The sequence below is a fragment of the Eubalaena glacialis genome, chromosome 4, assembly GCF_028564815.1.
Source record: "Eubalaena glacialis isolate mEubGla1 chromosome 4, mEubGla1.1.hap2.+ XY, whole genome shotgun sequence".
NCBI lineage: Eukaryota > Metazoa > Chordata > Mammalia > Artiodactyla > Balaenidae > Eubalaena > Eubalaena glacialis.
In genome coordinates this window covers 158,334,525-158,351,935 of record NC_083719.1, presented here as the reverse complement: position 1 = coordinate 158,351,935, position 17,411 = coordinate 158,334,525, and the positions used below count along the sequence as shown (strand labels likewise).

At 57.1% G+C, this 17,411-nt stretch overlaps 1 protein-coding gene across 4 annotated transcripts; it reads right to left on the bottom strand.

The window, feature by feature from the left end:
- Positions 1–276: 276 nt before the first annotated feature.
- Positions 277–15,787, bottom strand: GRK6 (G protein-coupled receptor kinase 6). 4 transcript variants are annotated; one of them, XM_061188517.1, is made up of 17 exons: positions 15,592–15,787; positions 11,808–11,903; positions 10,757–10,869; positions 10,561–10,638; positions 10,103–10,203; positions 9,675–9,767; positions 9,506–9,569; positions 9,226–9,366; positions 8,750–8,940; positions 7,909–7,946; positions 7,728–7,817; positions 6,518–6,726; positions 6,290–6,427; positions 2,279–2,416; positions 2,062–2,196; positions 1,946–1,947; positions 277–1,409 (listed from the first exon to the last, which is right to left on the bottom strand). In XM_061188517.1, the coding sequence occupies exons 1-17, from the start codon at positions 15,641–15,643 to the stop codon at positions 1,301–1,303; spliced, it is 1,788 nt and encodes a 595-aa protein (XP_061044500.1). In that variant the 5' UTR covers positions 15,644–15,787; the 3' UTR covers positions 277–1,300. The 4 variants fall into 4 exon arrangements, with proteins under 4 accessions (XP_061044500.1, XP_061044497.1, XP_061044496.1 ...); XM_061188514.1 differs by lacking the exon at positions 1,946–1,947 and having other exon boundaries at positions 277–1,869; positions 15,592–15,786; XM_061188513.1 differs by lacking the exon at positions 1,946–1,947 and having other exon boundaries at positions 15,592–15,786.
- Between the last annotated feature and the right edge of the window lie 1,624 nt (positions 15,788–17,411).

Sequence of the window (17,411 nt, the reverse complement as noted above, 5' to 3'; positions counted from 1 at the left end):
TTCCAGAGCCAGACCCATACCTAGTGGGGACCCAAGGCTTCTTCTCTCAGGCCTCAACCCGTTGAGGAAGCTGCTGGGCCCAAAGGCCACCAAAGCCTGGCTGCCTGGAGAGGCTACCCCAAGATCGGCCCTGGGGGCCCTTGGGCCTTGCTGGAAGGGCAGCCCCCACTATCCTCACTTCCAATCCCTTTCCACTTCCAGCAGGGCCAGGGAAGCAGGAAGACCCCTGGACCACCAGAGGCAAGAAAGAGGCAGGCAGGGGCAGCTGGCCAGGTTTGTGCTCGGACTGTATTCACACAGAGACATGTGGCAGCTTATATTGGACAAAATGGGTAATAAAAATTGGCTTTAAATATGGAAAAACTGGGACCCTGTAATCCCACGCTACCCTAACACTGGGACCAGGATGGTCATCACAGTCCAGGAAGGGCCAGGGCTGGGGCCTGGGGCACAGGCCCACAGCCTCGCCTGCCCCCTTCACACACACACACACACAGACACACACAGACACACACACCCCACAGGCACACACAGGGAGGGGTGGATTATTGCTGGGCACATGTGTCTGTTATGAGGGGAGTCTGGAATGTTTGACGGTTGGCCAGGGACACCCCCACCCCTACCCTTCCCCTGGCCTGGGCTGGGGTGTTTCTGCACGAGGTGTCTTCAGGACAGGGCCCAGCACAAGGGACGAGGTGACCTGGGAGCTGGAAGGCAGAGGCAGACCCATCTGGGACAGCCTGGGCAGTGGACTGAGGGGTCCCAGGGTCAGCCCAATCTCTGGTCACACTTTGGCACAGGCCTAGGGGACACGCAGGTCCCAGATCCAGCTCTGACAAGTGCTGAGAAGGGACAGTATTGGGCCCCAGAGGTGGCGGCCTAAGCCCAGGGCGGCAGGGGCAGGCACGAGTCTCACTCGGAGGTCGGCGGTGGCAAGCACAGTGCTGGGGGCCCAGGGGCCTGGCCTGGCCCAACCTCGCCCGTCTGAGCTGGGCCTGAGGTGCCTGGAGTGTGGCAGCAGCCCCTGTGCCGGCTCCAGGGTGGGTCTTAAGAACGCTCTGGTTGCTATATACATTCGTACAAAGACATAAATACAGAAAGCCCCGAGCTCCACAGACAAGAGCTGAAGGGACGCACCTTTGTCCCAGGGACAGTCCAGGCCTTGCCAAACTCAGCCAGACCAGGGGCTGAGGGGCAGAGGGCACTGGGGACAGCTCCGGCTGTGTTCCCCAGGCCACAACTTGAGTGGACAATGGGGAAGACCACTGTGCAAAACTGTAAACAGCGCTCGGAGTAGCTGCTACCGCCAACCGCCCAGCGGGGCCTCAGGCTGGGGGCTAGAGGCGGGTGGGGAGCTCGAGGCGGGCGGGAAGCTCTTCCTCACTGTCGCTGCAGTTCCCACAGCAGTCCTGGAGGGCGGGGAAGACACGGAGGGAGAGAGGCAGAGCGGGCGCAGTTAGCCACCAGGGCTGTCACCTGGGCCGGCCCTGCCAGGGCAGACCAGGAGCTCCGTGCTCCAAGGAGGGGGCTCCCCACGAGGGGCCCAGAGCAGCAGCTCAGGCCAGACATGTGTGGACATCAGTGCAGAGGCTGCTGGCAACAGGCTGAAGTAAGGAGGACCAGGTGGATCCCAGGCTCTGCCAGGGCCCTCTCCCCTGGGGCCGGTGGAGGCAGGGCATGGGGAGACAGATGGCTAAGCAAGGCTAGCAGCTTGCAGGTGCTGGGCACGGAAGCAGTGGGGAGGGGGAGGTAGGGAGCGGGCACCAGACTTCTTTCGCCCACATCTCGCCTCTGCCATGGAAGGGCTGTCTGTGGCTCCCCAAGGCCGGGCAGCAAGGCCAACCCATGGGGAGCCCACACTGCTCACCTCTGGAAAGAGAAAAGAGGCCGTGAGCCCAGCCGGGGGTGGGGGACAGGCGGGAATGAGGCCAGAGACCCTGGGCACCGCTGACACGGCTGGAGGATGCCTACTCCCCGCGCACGCAGGCACCGGCTCTGCCTCCCACCCACCGTCCCCTGGAGCCAGGCGGGGGACCCAGGTAGGACACTGCTGGGGGTTACCTGGCGACTGAAGAGCCTCTGCAGCAGTCCCTTCTTTGGGGGTGCAGGCGGCTGGCCCTTCCAGTCCAGGTCTGGGGGAACCGAGCCATCCAGCCCGAAGACATTCAGCTCCTGGAAGCACTCGGTCTCCACCATCTGCCGCAGAACAGGCAGCTGTGAGTACTGCCCCCAAGGGTGCCCCTCTGGAGCCCACCCCATCAGCTGGGCAGGCCCCCACCTCGTTCTGCCAGGGAATGGACACACTGCCCGTGGCAAATTTCTGGTAGAAGTCCTGGTCAGTGGCCTCCAGCTCTACACCCTTAACTGTGGAGAACTGTTCGATGTCCAGAACGTCCTTGCAGTAAATGGCCTGGGGCTGGGGGGACAGAGGCAGTGGTTAGACAGGAACACCACACACACCCCTCCTCGACAGGAGGGCAGCTCAACCCTGAGCTGGGGCTGGGTTTGCCCTGACCCTTGCAGCTTCCTGGTTTGCAGGTGCCCCCAGTGTTCACAGCAGCACTATTTACAATGGCCATGACATGGAAGCAACCTAAGTGTCCATCCACAGATGAATGGGTAAAGAAGATGTGGCATATGTATATAAATAATGTACAGTGGAATATTACTCAGCCATAAAAAAGAATGAAATAATGCCATTTGCAGCAACATGGATGGACCCAGAGATTATCATACCAAGTGAAGTAAGTCGTTAAAAGACAAATATATTTAACATGACATCACTTATATGTGGAATCTAAAAAAATGATACAAATGAACTTATTTACAAAACAGAAACAGACTCACAGACATAGAAAACAAACTCATGGTTATCAAAGAGGAAGGGGGGAGGATAAATAAGGAGTTTGGGATTAGCAGATATATTTTACAATATATAAAATAGATAAACATCACGGTCCTACTGTATAGTGCAGGGAACCATATTCAATCCCTTGTAATAAACTACAATGGAAAAGAATCTGAAAAAGAATATGTATACACACACATATACACATATATACACCCGTACATATATATATCTGAATCACTTTGCTGTACACCAGAAACTAATACACAACATTGTAAATCTACTATACTTCCAAAACAAAACAAAACACAAATGCCCCATGCACTTCCTGAGCATGGCAGTCCCTTCTCTCTGAGGCCCAAGTTCCCCTCTAAATTGGGGCTCATTATCCCTCACTGCTCACTGCCTGACAAGGCTGCAGAGCTGACCCACGGTGGCCAACCAGCCCCCACAGTGCCATACGGAATCAGTAACAGGCACCCCCCTCCACCTGTATACAGCTGTCTACGTGCAACTGGTGAGGGCAGCGCAGACTGAATCTCAGCTGGGTACCCCATGCGGGGGCCTGGAGCTGATAGGTCCTCTGTCCTGGGACGTCCAATGGCATATTCCATTCCCTTCTGTTTCACAGCCAACCAAAGGATTAGAACATTCCTCCCACCTCCCTGCACCCCCAGCCCTCTGCCAGGAGCCCACCTCACTCCAGAAGGCCACTTCTTTTTTCATCGTTACATTTTTTTCTAAGTCCTACTGTTAATGATGTCAAAATATCATCATGTAAAATCATACACCTGCTTTTTGGAAAAGTCTGGCAGTTCCCCAAAAGGTTAAACATAGCGTTACCATATGAGCCAGCATTCAACTTCTAGGTGTATGTCCCAGAGAAATGAAAACATATGTCCCCACAAAAACTTGTACGTGAATGCTCAAAACAGCATTATTCATCATAGCTCCAAAGTGGAAACAACCCTAATGTCAATCAACTGATGAACAAACAAAATGTGGCATATTCATACAATGGAATATTATTCAGTCATAAAAAAGGAATGCAGGACCAATAAATGCTACAACATCGGTGAACCTTGAAAACATTATGCAAAGTGCAAAAAGCCAGTCACAAAGGACCACATATTATATAATCCCATTAATATGAAATGTCCAGAATAGGCAAATATAGAGAGACATAAAGTAGATTAGTAGGGACTTCCCTGGTGGTGCAGCGGTTAAGAATCTGCCTGCCAATGCAGGGGACACGGGTTCGATCCCTGTTCCGGGAAGATCCCACACGCTGTGGAGCAACTAAGCCCATGCACCACAACTACTGAGCCTGCACTCTAGAGCCCGCGAGCCACAACTACTGAAGCCTGCATGCCTAGAGCCTGTGCTCCGCAACAAGAGAAGCCACCGCAATGAGAAGCCCGTGCCCCGCATCGAAGAGTAGCCCCCGCTTGCCGCAACTAGAGAAAGCCCGCGCACAGCAACAAAGACACAACGCAGACACACACACACACACAAAGTCGATTAGTGGATGCCAAGGGCCAGGGGAGGGGAGAATGGGGAATGACTGCTAATGAGTATGGGGTACTTTGGCGGGAGGGGTGATGAAAATGTTCTAAAATTGATTGCGGTGACGGTCGCACAACCTGACTATGCTAAAAGCCATTTAATTATATCCTTTAAAGGAGTGAGTTGTATGGTATGTGAACTCAATAAAGCTGTTAAAAACTATATCATCATCAAGCATATTTTTCATCTGCTGCTTCTAAAAAAGTTAAATTCCAGGGCACTGATTTTCAAGGTTGATGTGCAGGGAAGGAGGAGTAAACTTGAGTGGCAGGGCCAGCCCTGAGGCAGGCTGCCGTAAGTCAGGCTCTCAGTTCAACTGCCCACAGCAAGGCTAAAACCGTGGGTTGCTGGTGAGACCCACCTACAAGATGCAGTCCTGCAGAGGCAGCAGCCCGCTAGCTGGCCTCCCACTCCCGCTCCTGCTCCCCTGCTCTATGGCCCACACCCCCACCTCACATTCCTGCTCCACATTCCCTGCACATGCTCACGCCAGCCACACTGGCCTCCACTGCTGTTCCACCTCTCAAGGCTGGTCCCTGCACCAGGATCTCAATGCCTGGCTGCTCCTTCTCCCTGGAATGCTCACGCCCCAAATCCTGGTACAGCTCTGTCCTTCACATATTTTAGGCTTCTACTTAACCATCAGCTCCTCAGAGACCATCCTGTCTAGAAATACTCCCACCCCTCCACCACTCCTTTTCCACTTACTGGTTTATTTTGCTGTCTTCCCACTAGAACATGAAGGGAGGACTGGGTCCTGTTGACTCTATTAATTCTGAGGTCTGGCACATATGGGCACTCAGATATTCACTGAATGTGTCAACAATCACGTGCGTGGTTGACAGCCACCAACCTGGCCTGCCCATCACCTACCTTCCTCCCCCGTGTTCCTGGTGAACTGTCAATCACAGGTCCCAGTTCTCTTACACATGAGAGGGGGGCAAGCACATGACCTAATATTGGCCAATCAGAACCTTCCCTATGACTTTATACAGAGAAGCCTGAATTCAGTGGGAGAACAGTCAACAGGCTGCAGCAGAGCCGAGAGATGGAGTCCTGACAACATGGTATGAAACCCTGACATTGGCCCTACTCTGGGACTTTCTGGCCAAATGAACCAATAAGCTCCATGTTGGGCGTAAGTTTGAGTTGGGCTTCTGCCACTTAGAATTTGATGACTCGAGGATGTTTCTGCCAGGAGGATGCCTGACCCACTGAGATGCTCAGTAAATGAGTGAGACTCTGCAGAGGGGAGTGTCCTGCTCCCAGACGGGAGGTCAGCGTTGCCAGGTGTAGTGGGCAGCAGATGTTTTGCCAGCCCAATGGCCCTTTCCCCTGCTGGCAAGGCATCTTAGTTTTCCTTTGGGAAACCGATCTCCCACCACTGGCAGTGGCTCAAGTGGGTATAGGATCCAGGTGTGGCTGCTGAGGGGCCTCTGGGCAATCAGGCAATGAGCATAAGCCTCAGGCCTTTTTATTTCCTTTTAGGACTTCTTTTGAAATTATTGGGCAAGAGGCACTCTCTGTCTTCCAGGGTGGCTGAGTTGTTAAGATGTAGGCCTGCCACACCCTGGGGACAGCTGCCTGAAAGAGAAGCCTGCACACTGACCAGTAGTGGGGAGAGAGAGGAAGACGGAATTCCTGCAACATTGTTGGAGCCCTGGATTGGGTAGGCCAAAAGCAAGGCCTCTCCCACAGCTTTTCATTTTTCTGAGCCCAGTGAGTTCTGTTTTGTTGGTTAACCCACTTGAGTTTTCTAACACTTGCAATGAGGGTGTCCCAACCAATCCTCCAAGAGCCCCCAACCCTTCCCGCCCACCCCTGCCCCCCAGCCAGGGCTTGGCCCTGTCCTCGGCAGGAGTGGGCGGCACTCACATCAGGCTTGAAGGGTGGTTCTAGCATGCCGGCTCCCAACCGCTTGAAGTTCAGCTTCTTGAAGAGGGGGTGCTCCTTCACCTCGCGGGCACCGGCCCCCCCACACCCCAGGCGCTCGGCAGGGTCCTTGCAGAGGAGCTACGGCAAGGCAGGGTGGTCAGGGTAGCCCCGGGAGAGGCGCCCCCAGCCCCAGCCCTGGCCGGTTGGGCCTCCTGCTGCCTGCTGTACCTGGGAACAGAGTGAGCGGGCCTGCGGGGAAAAGTGCTCGGAGTACTCCTCGGGCACCTCCTTTACCAGCCGCTCCACCTCCTCCCGCTTGATCTTCTTTTTTCTCTGCTGGAAGGGTGACTGGCCTGCGATCATCTCGTACAGGAGGCAGCCTAGCGCCCACCAGTCCGGGCTGAATGTGTACCGTTCGTTCTTCACCACCTCTGGGGCTGGGAGGGACAGCACAGGAGTTAAGATGGGGCAGGAGGTGGAATTGAGCCCCGGGGCCCCAGGAATGCCCAGCATGCATGTCAAGGTGGGGTAACCAGCTCAAACACCCACTGGTACCAGCCAGGCAGGCACCATCAGCAGCCCGGTGGGGACTGAGGTGAGTAGGAGAGCACACATCCCATCAAACGGAGGTGCTACGGTCCTGCAGGGGGCCACGTCTTCTGATTTTTCAAGAGAAGTCAGAAATCCGTATTTTTAACATGAAGCTGTCTGGGTTATCAAATGTTGGCGATCAATTCAAATTGTTTGAAAAACAATTTGATTTAAACACAGATGGAGGCCAAATTAGGCCTAGTGTGGCTGCCAGTTTGCAACCTCTAGATTTAATATCAAAGAGAGGAAAGAAGACAGCAACTCATTTGCTGGATACCTACTGCCTGCCAGGACAGGCAGGTAGGAATTTTTGCCTCTACTGCCTCTTTTCATCTTCAAGGCAACCCTGGGAGTAGGTGATGATCACTTTACAGTCAGGGAAAGTGAGGCTGGGAGAAGCAGAATGTCTGGCCCGAGGACACATAACAAGGAAGAGGTGGAGCCCATAGCTGGAGCTCTGTCTACTGTGTCACGTGGTCCCAAGGGGAATTTGGGGCCACATCTTGGCCTCCGCCACAGATGGGCACTCCCACTTCTAGCATGGGCAGGTCTCGGGAGTGGAGGACCAGGGCCGTGAAAACAGGTATGAGGCTCTTGTCTTTCACTGGTAGCCACCTGTAGGCGCAGCCAGTAGGAGGAGCTCAATGAATATGCAGTGAGTGAACGCTGTGGATTCACAGTGTGTGAGGCCCTGGCTGAGTCCTGGTCTCCTCATCTATAAAAGAAGAACATCAACTCTTTCTATTCCCTGAGGTACAGGAGACTTCCCAACAGAGGTGGTGGGGACTGGGTCCAAGACAGAGAGAGGACCCAGGAGGCTGGCGGGCCAGGGGGAAGGGAGACTCACCCATGTAGCCCACAGTGCCCACACGGCCTTTGATCGTCTGGCCCTCAGGTACATGCACAGCCAGCCCCAGGTCGGAGATGCGGATGTGACCTGAATGTGGGTGGAGAAGCAGGGAGGCCCGTTAGGCAGGTGGGCCAGACCTCCCCCATGCCTCTCCCACCCTTTGTGGCCCCTCACCCACCGTGGTCATCTAGTAGGATGTTCTCTGGCTTTAGGTCCCTGTGGGGAGAGAAGGGCAGGATCAGAGGCTGCTCAGTTTGCCCAGCAGCCAGACAGGGCCACCCCCTCCTAGCTCGCTCACCCCCTGGGATGGGATGTGCAGCAAGGTGTGGGAGCCTTTTGTTGCCAGAGGACTGACAGCCCTGCCTTCCCTGGCAGCAGCCCCAACCTGAGGGAGCAGATGAAGGATCTATGCAGCCAGGATTCCTGGGACTCGCTATGCAAGTGGAAGGCAGTTCCCACTCAGAGGGAAGCTTCCCAGACGTCACCAGCAGATTTGTTCACCCCTAGTGTCAAGGGGCTTCCGCTCTCCCTCCCCTCTGGTGGCTGACTCTACCTTTTCCATCTGTCAAATGAGGCTACTCATCCATCTCCTCATGGGGCTGTTGTGAGGCTCAAATGAAATCATCACCAGTAATAGTAGTAAGAGGAGCTCTCCACTACCGAGTTCTATGTACTTTACAGCATTGTCTCATTCATTCCCTACAACAACCTGAGAGGCAGGAATTATAGTCTTTGCTTCCCAGGAAAGAAAATGGTGATATTATGAGCAGGGAGCTGAGTGGCCAAGGTCACAGAGTGAGAGAGGGGTGACAATGCCGGGATTCACACATGGTCAACCAGACCCCAGAGCCTGGGTTCTGAGCCTCTCAAGTCTGCCTAGTGTGGGTGAGTGTGGAGCCCCCAGCCAGAGCCCAGACAGACTTGTGCCTGCAGTGACAGCTCCAGCACACCAACATCTCTCTGCAGCCTCCACCCAAGCCCAGTTGCGGTCCCTGGCAAGGAGGGCCACACCCCTGCACCTGTACACGATGCGTTCCCGGTGCAGGTCCTCCAGGCCACAGCAGATCTCCGCCGCGTAGAAGACGGCCCGAGCCTCGGGGAAGCCAGCCTGGCCCATGTGGTAGATGTGGAACTTGAGGTCGCCTCCGTTCATCAGCGTCAGCACCAGGCACAGCGCGTCCTTGGTCTCATAGGCGTAGGCCAAGCTCACCTGTGACCAAGAGGGCCCGAGCCCTGAAGCAGGGGCCGTGGGCCACCTGGTGGCGGGGCTGGTGCCAGCCGCCCGAAAAGTCCTCCTTAGTACCACTCCCTGGGGCCCAGCCTGCTCCCTAGGCCAGGTGTCAATTCCCCAAACCCACCCTTCCCAGGCATCTCTGAGGGCAGGGGAGGCAGTCGTGCCTGGAGGGGGCCTGTGGGAGGGAAGAGATCTTAGTCCAGCAAGTGGGGAGAGCAGGCGTGGCCAGGGAAAAGGGAAGGGTCTCCTGTCTGTACTTACTACAAACCTACTGTTCACTTTCTCCAGGATCTGCTTCTCATTGAGGGCCATGGCCTCCCCTTTCCGCTTCTTGATCCGCTTCTTCTCCAGCTTCTTGCAGGCGTACATCTTGCCTGTTGCCCGCACCTGGCAGGCACACACCTGTAGCCAGGGTAGATGGGGCAAATGGGGACCAGCTGTGCCCTTCCTGGGGGTACAGGGGCTCAAAGGGGGAAGGGGCTTGTCAGGGTCCACCCTACCCCACCTCTGCACTCTGCTGGGCTCTGGCCTGGCCACTCACCTCCCCAAAGCCACCTTTGCCCAGGACTCGGTACTGCCTGAAGGTGTTTTTGGTCACTGGCTGCCTGTGGACAAGGGGTTGGGGAGCAAACACTAGCTGATCAGGGGCCTGACGCCCGTGAGAGCCCCCACAACCCGGCCCAGCCCAGCCCAGCCTTCAAGGAGCTCACCTTTCCAGCCACTTCCACTGCAGGAAACGGTTGAAGTAGATGCTGTCGAGGTAGTCGGCAAAAGGGGCCACACTCAGGTACTCGTGGGTCAGCCTATCGAGAAGACCCAGCCCACTGGTCAGCCCCTGACACCCCAAGTTCTTGGCTTGATGGGCCAGGCCCCCTGTTATGTGTATGCTCAGCCTGAAAGGCAGCATCCTCGGCCAACCCTCTTGCTAACCCACCTAGGTGGGAGACATGTATCCCGGCTGAAGCCCAGGATGCTACAGAGAGGGGAGGCAACCTGCCCAAGGTCACAGAGCTGGCGCAAGCCTGGGGTGAGAGGCTGAGCTCCCTCACCACCTGCTGAACTGTTCACAGCCTTCTGGGTCCACAGAAGCCCCCTCGTCAGGACACGATTCTCAGCCTATGGGCAGGGAGAGGCTTACCGGGTGAGCTCCTGGAAGAGGTCTTTGCAGGGCCCCTGCTCCAGCCGCTGGGCACAGTTAGTCACCAGTTGCCGGGGGACCTCAGGGATGAGGTCGGGACCCTAGGGACAAGCCACAGACAGGTCAGTGCAGGGGCTCCCTTGGCCAGCCACCCACTCCCAGGGCAGAGATGGCAGAGACCTCGGGCCTGTGCTGGGGTGGCTATGGGCCGGTGGTGCGCCAGCCTGCCCAGTTGCTGAACTTGGTTTCTCCTGCTCTCCTTGAGGCAGGGTGAAGCAGAGCTGCTGGCAGGCTGCAGGGTCCAGAGCCCCAGCCCACCCTCCTGGGCTCCATGCCCACAGTGCTGGCTGGTGAGCCTGGAGCAGCTCCAGGGCACTCTCTGCCTGAGCTGTGGTCAGTCCTCTCCCCATCACTGAGCTCTACCCGCTGCCATCATCCCTCCATCAGTGCTCACTCACCGTGTGGCTCAGAAAATTCTGCATTAGCCGCCGCCCACACTCCTTCCGCTTCTCATCAGGGGTCACTTCATACTCAGCCTGCGGGGTGGGAGGCAGAGAAGCTTGGGGTTTGGGTACAGCAACAGGTGTGGGGAGATGGGGAACATGTGGCCCGGGACCTCTGCCCACCCTTGGTGTTGGGCTGGGCTGCACTCACCACCCCGTCCAGGAAGGCAATGCAGCGGGTCAGCTCGGGCCTCGTGGCACAGAACTCTCGGAACAGCAGGCGCCCGATGGGCTGCCGCTCGCACAGGCTGTGGTAGTCACGCTCTGCAGGCAGGGGTGGGAGCTGTTGGATTTCTGGACCTGGAGCCCGCCGGCAGGGCACTCCTGTCCACACCACCAGGCCCGGGGCCCTAACAACAGCTTCCAGCCCTGCAGTATGGCGGCCACTGTCTCCTTTAGAACCCTCACCACAGCACTGAGGTGGCACTACTGTTATTGCCATCATAGCTTGGGACTCCGAGGCCCAGAGAGGATAAGTAAGTAGCCTAAGGTCACACAGCCAGGAGTGTGGCTCCAGAGCCGGGGTCCTCACTTCCGGCCGCTGTCTCCTGGTTCACACCACTTGCATACATCACAGTTGGGGTTGGGTGCGGTCTGTGAGGTTCCGGCCCGGCTTGGGCCCGGCCCACACCTGCTGCCTGCCTGGCGAAAGTGTGGGAGGAAGCTGTGGCTTCCGGCGAGCTCGAGGCTAGGCCTCCTTCCCGGCGGTGGAAGCAGCCATGGTGTACTCCTAGCCCACGTGCAGGCCTTCAGAGGGGGCCTGGCCCTTCTTGTCAAGGTTTTGCTGGGCACCCACAGGGCCAGCTGGGTGGGGCTGAGCACAGGCCTGGGGCTCCCCGGGCAGTCAGTGTGAGGGCTGACTCCAGCCCCCGAAGCACCCTCCGCTCCATCCTGCGAGCCCTGCTCGCCCGAGGCTTGGCCCTCCCTTCCGCTGCTTCCCTCAGATCGCCCCCAATCTGACCCCGTCCTCCTCCCCACGCCTACCCCAACCACCCGCTGCTGTCCTGTGTGCTCTCTGCCCTCCACCCAGCCCAAGCCCAGGAACTGAAACTGGGTTGGTGGTGCGGCCTCAATTTCTCTGCTCCACAAAACCCCCAACCCTACCCCTCCACCCTGAGGCAAGGTCTCGGGGGAGGCACCCCTGGCACCAGCAGGACCCTCTCACCTCTCCACCCCACCCCCCGCCTCTACCCAGGCCTCACCAAGGCTGAGCCGCAGCTCTTCGCACTGGCTGATATGAGGGAACTGCAGCATCTGACGCCATTTCTTGCTTTTGCCTTTGCGATTCCCGCCACCACCTGTGGAAGCAAACAGGTGCTGGGTCTCGAGTCCTGCCACTGCCGTGCCTCCCCTCCACCCTCAGTGCAGTCCAGAGGCCTTCAGGGCCCAGCCTAGGCCCAGTCCACTCTGGGAGGCACCTCAGTCCTTCCTTCCGCATGCTGCAACATGCCCTCGCTGGGTTCCAGGACACACATGGGCCCCTAGGCCCTCCTGCTAGGGGCTTCTGGGCTGGAAGAGCCAAGAGGGGCATGAGGCCAGGCCACTGGGGGAGAGTGGGGTTTCCAGGTAGCTTTGGCAGGCCTCAGCTTCTTCCTACCAGGTAGGAGTTTCCCAGGTGAAGAAAGAGAAGGACACGATAGTGGTGGGAACTGTGTAAGTCAAGGCCCAGAAGGGAGATGTTCCAGGACATGTGGGACATGCCTGAGAGATGCCAGAGGCAGAGGGCAGCCTGGGTCACCAGGTAGGCTCCAGGCCCCTATTACGGGGCCCTGCATCAGAGCTATCAGAGATGCAAACAAAGTGGTGGCAGGAGGGTTGGCACTCAGGATCCCTACTCCTGCTTTCCTGGTCCTGCTACCTGCCTCATTTTACCTAGCTGACCCCTCATCTGTAGCTGCTGAGACCAGGGTAGCAGCTCAAATGCCTACAGAGCCAGACAGGTACAGTAAACGTGGGCCAGATGGTAGACAACAGGGAGTGGTGAGGAGTGTGGGAACTGGACCCGGGGTGCCGCTTCGAACAGGGGCAGCTGCAGCACAACCACGGCTGACTGCTTGATTGTTACTAGGCAGGAATGCTGGCCCAGTGTGGCCAGCTCTTCTGACTTTTCAAAATCAGCTGAGACTCTGGACTGTTACATGAAATATTGGTTCCTATATTTTAAAAAACCCACTGCAGCCCAATAAATAAAACATGTTAGAGATCTAGCTAGATGTGGCCTGTGGGCCATGAGGTTGAAAATGGTGGAAGGAGCCTGAGTCTTGGAATCTTACAGACCTGGGTTTGAATCTCCACTTTACACTTCAGGCCCATCACTTGCTCTCTAGGAACCTCAATTTCTCCATGTGTACTTCAGGTCCAGAGCCATCTCCAGAGGTATTGTGATGGTGACCAGGAGAGTCTGTGTCCAGTACCCAGTAGAGCTGTGGCAAGAGGTGGGTCCCAGCTCCAACAACTCAATGGCAACCTCAGGCCACCACTATCCCTTGCCTGGCCTCAGTTTCCGCTATTGTTTACCCAGCCTTGTTTCCATCTGGCCTGACTGAAGGCAGGTGGTGCAGGAGGAGCCACCGTCTAGGGAGAGGGCAAGGCTGGGTCCTCCAATAGGCTCCCTGACCTAAGCTGCCTGGAAGAGGAAGTGTTGTAGGGTACCCATTGGGAAACCTGCTAGCAGCCCTCCTGCAGCCTGCACCCAGCATACCCCACAGTCATTGCTCCACTGTGAGTGAGCAACAGACCCCCACCCCCCAACCCAGGGCAAGGCCTCCCCAGAAGGGGAACTCCTCCCCCACACCTCCATCCGCCTGCTACCCCCATCACTTACTTCCTCCTCTCCCTCCTCCCAGCCACATCAAGGCAGCAGCAGAGTCACATGCAAATATCCTGTCCTGGAACTGCCACCAGAGTCAGTGGGGCTCCTCCCCACCCCAGGCTGGTCCCCTCCCTGTGCCTCTGGGGGCCTGGGAAAGGAAGGAGGACTAAGTGAGGGTTCACACCCCCAGTGCTGTCCCACTTCATCCTCATAGCAATTCTGCCAGACCTGGCCCAATTTTATGAGAAAACTGAGGCCCTGAAATGAGGAGTCAATTGGTCCAAGATTACAACGCCTGGAGGTCCCAGAGGCAGGATTCGAACCCAGCTCCCTAGGACCACAACCCAAGCTCTTCTCCCACCCCAAACATGCCTGGCATCAGGTGTCAATTGAATACATGCAATCCCAAATCACTCAGGGCCTCAGATCACTTGGGAAGCTGGCAAAGGCCCAGGGTCCAAGCTGTCAGCCAGCTCATGAAGGGATTCCAATGCACTCAATCTACAGACCAGGGTTCAGAACTCAGTGACAACTGGGATTTCCTTTAGTTTTCAGGTCCCACCCTCAACCATCCCACAAAAAGAGTTACTGAAGTTCAGAGAGAAGAGACTTGTCTAGAGCCACCCAGGTGAGAGGGACAGAGCCAGGTTGGAGTAAGGATTCTCCAGTGAAGGCATTGGTCTCAGTCTGACCATAACCCCCTATGCCTCACCCATGGCCTGAGGAAGCCTACCAGAAGGTGCCCACACTCTCTGGTCAGGCAAGGCAGTGTTCTCAGCAGGCCTGAGGCCTGAACTGGCTACAGCCCTAGGGAGGGAGGCCTGGCCAGGCTCTCCCCACCCCTCCTCCCTGGATGGCTGGATGACGAGGCAGAACAGAATCGGCAGATGCCCCCAGAGGCTGGGAGGAAGGCCTAGCCCCAGGACTCGATAACGGACAGGAGATAAGGAAGGCTCTGGGCACTGAGGACCCAGACTGCCATGCCCCTTTCCAGGCAGCACTTCCCCAGGGTCAACATGCACTGGGCAGGCAGGGGGCACCAGATGCTGTGCCAGCTGGGGGTTCCTCTGGGTTTCCTACAGACTGCATTGGGGACATCCTGTGTCCTAGGCGTGAGTCAACCAGTCTCACTGTGTGTCCTGGGGGCTAGTCACTGATCTAAGCCTCAGTTTCCCACCTGTAAAATAGGTCAGAAAGGCGAAGCAGATGTCTTTTTCAGCCTGAAAGCCCAGCAAAGAGCCCTGACCTCCCTGCCCTAGAGTTCCAAAAAGAAGTGTCTTCTTCTCTGCTGGTCCCTGGCACCCTGGACAGGACAGGGCACAGAGTAGGTGTTCGGTGATTATGTTACTGAGGTGAACAGTGGCAGGTGAGGGGCAGACTGACCACAAGGCAATGAGGACCAAGTCTGGTCCCTGTGCATCCCCAGGACCCTCATAGAGCAGGTGCCTAGTAATGTCTGAGGAGCTCAGCAACACTAGGTTCACAAGACAGGCTCCCTCTGCCAGGCCTTGCACTTAACAGTCCTACCAGCCTGGCATGCCTCCCTTCCTTCAAAACTCAGCTTCCAGTTTTTTCTGTGCCCATATGCCCCACTAGTCCCGAGGGCAAAAACTGTGACCCATTCACCTCTGTCCCCAGTGTCCTGAGGCACCGAGCAAGTGGCAGTCATGCTGGTAGCATATATGACCAGCAGTTTCCCCACCTCGCATAGGCTGTGCTACGGCAGAGCCTCGGTTAATTTATTTTCCAAACCTTTTACCCTGCACCAACTTTGTGCCGGCCCAGGCTGGGCGCCGGAGTTTGGGCCGGGGCACGTGGGGTGTGGGCTGCCCCTTCCCCTTCCTGGGGCATCTTCTTACCTCTCACCTGGGAGAGGGCTCAGAGAGGCTCTCCCAGGGCTGGGGTCCCACCCTTCCCTCTTCCTTCCTCTCTCCTCTCACCCCCTCACCACGACCCCACCCCCACTCCGCGCGGGCGGCGGCCTGACCCCCACCCCTTGCTGGGCTCCAGCTCCCGGGGGGCAGGTGCGGAGGAAGAGGACCACAGGCCGGAAGGGCTCGTGTCTGCGCGAGGTGCGGGGCACGGAGCGAGCTGCCCTAGGGGATGGGGCGGCTGAGGCGCCCGGTCGAGCTCTGAGGCCGCGCGCCCGCGTTCTCCGCACCCAACAGCCTCACCTTCCCGGGCCTTCAGTAGCACCGTGTTCGCTACGATGTTCTCGAGCTCCATGGGCTGCGGCGCCGCCGGGCCCGCCGGGCCGCGCCACCGGCCGGGATTGCTCGAGGGAGCCGGGGCCGGATGGCGATCGGCGCGGCTCGGCTCGGCTCGCAGTGACCGCGCCGCGGCCTCCCGGGCCTCACCGGCCGCCGCCGCCCGCCGAGCACTCTGCGCCCCCTCCCGGGGGCCACCCCGGCGCCGGCACGCCCCGCCCCGGCCCGCCCTCTGTTTACTTTACTCGGCCAATAACCGGGCGAGCGCTCGCCGCGCCGTCTTCCCATTAGATAGCCTCTTTATCATCCCCCGCCCCCAGAGCCAGGAATTCGTTCAAAGGAACAGGGGGGCGGGACTTAAAACGTCACCTCTTCCTGGTTGGTCTGCGGTGGGGTTCAGGCCCTACGTTCGAATTTCTGGGCCTTCGTAGGATACCAAACTGCCAATTAGGGCCGAGCCCTCCGCTGGGACAAAGGAGGTGGGTCCTCTGGGTCACGCCCCGGATCCCGGGTATTTTATTGGATGAAGGAAGCGTCAGTCATTCTCAGCTTTGCACTCTGATTGGGCCATTGGATGTGGGTGTGGGCCAGGTCCTTTTGGCTCGCCTTGGCTTGTCCAGGGTTTGTAGGGGATGCGTTTGGTATCCTGGGCCTCCTGCAGGCCGGCCTCAAGCAAGTTCGGGCCGTGTATCCGGCCGTATTCCTTTGGGCCGGCCCATCCTGGAGGGCGCACATCGTTAGCAGGGAGAGGCCCACAGGAGGGTGCCGGCTTCCCGAGCTGCTCCCAGGCCTCCAGGCCGGCCACCGCGGGCGCCCCCGCCCCGCCCCACCCCGCCCCCACAGCCGGATGTTGTGATTTCTCTCCACCCACACGGCCTTGTCCGCCCTCGGCCTCTGCTGCCTTATAAGGCAGCGATACCACCCCAAGACGTAGGGAATGAGCTCACACCCATTATACAGGTGGGGAGCTGAAGTCCAGTGGAGGGGTGCAGCCTAAGACTAGGGAGAAAACAAGGCCGAAATTTTACAGCTAATCAACACCTTCTAGCTCAACATCCTACTCCCTCCACCTTCACTTCACACACCAGGAAACGGAGGCTTGCCCAAACTTGCGGGTAAGGCAGAGCCCGATTCAACTAGGCTTCTCTGATTCCTATCCATTCATTCATCCAAAAATACAGAGCATGCACTTTGTGCCAGGCACTGGGCCAGGTGCTAGGGAATACAGTGGTGCCAGCAAGATTGTCAATCTCTCTGCCTACCTGCTAGAAGGGGGATAAATATGGTAATCCTATGAGTAAACAAATAAATGGGATGGTCTTAGGGAGTGACAAGTGCTATTGAGACATTAAGACAAAATAGGGGAAATGGTCTCAGGGTGTGACATTTGAGCAGATCCAACCACACAAAGATCTAGGGGAACAGAGTTTCAAGCAGAGGCAACAGCAAGTGCAAAGCTTTGAGCCTAGAGTAAGTTTGGTATGTTCAAGGAACAGGAAGAAGGCCTGTGTAGCTTCAGGGCCCAAAAGTCTGAGATGAGTTGAAGGAGCAGGGATTCTAGGTAGATCCTGAAAGGCTTTGTAAACCACAGAGAGGAGTTTGTTTTTCTTAAATGAAATGTGGAGCCTTTGAAAGGATGATTTATACTTTTATTTTATTTTATTTTTAGGCCACGTGGCACGTGGGATCTTAGTTCCCCGACCAGGGATTGAACCCGCACCCCCTGCATTGGGAGCACGGAGTCTTGACCACTGGACCACCAGGGAAGTTCCTGACTTATACTTTTA

Excerpts from the sequence above, each read along its gene's own strand:
- GRK6 (XM_061188517.1), bottom strand. The coding sequence starts at position 15,643 with ATGGAGCTCGAGAACATCGTAGCGAACACGGTGCTACTGAAGGCCCGG. Across the intron at positions 10,870-11,807 it reads AGAGCTGCGGCTCAGCCTTG|AGCGTGACTACCACAGCCTG; the intron begins GTGAGGCCTGGG and ends CCCTGCCTGCAG. Across the intron at positions 10,204-10,560 it reads AGAATTTTCTGAGCCACACG|GGTCCCGACCTCATCCCTGA; the intron begins GTGAGTGAGCAC and ends GCTTGTCCCTAG.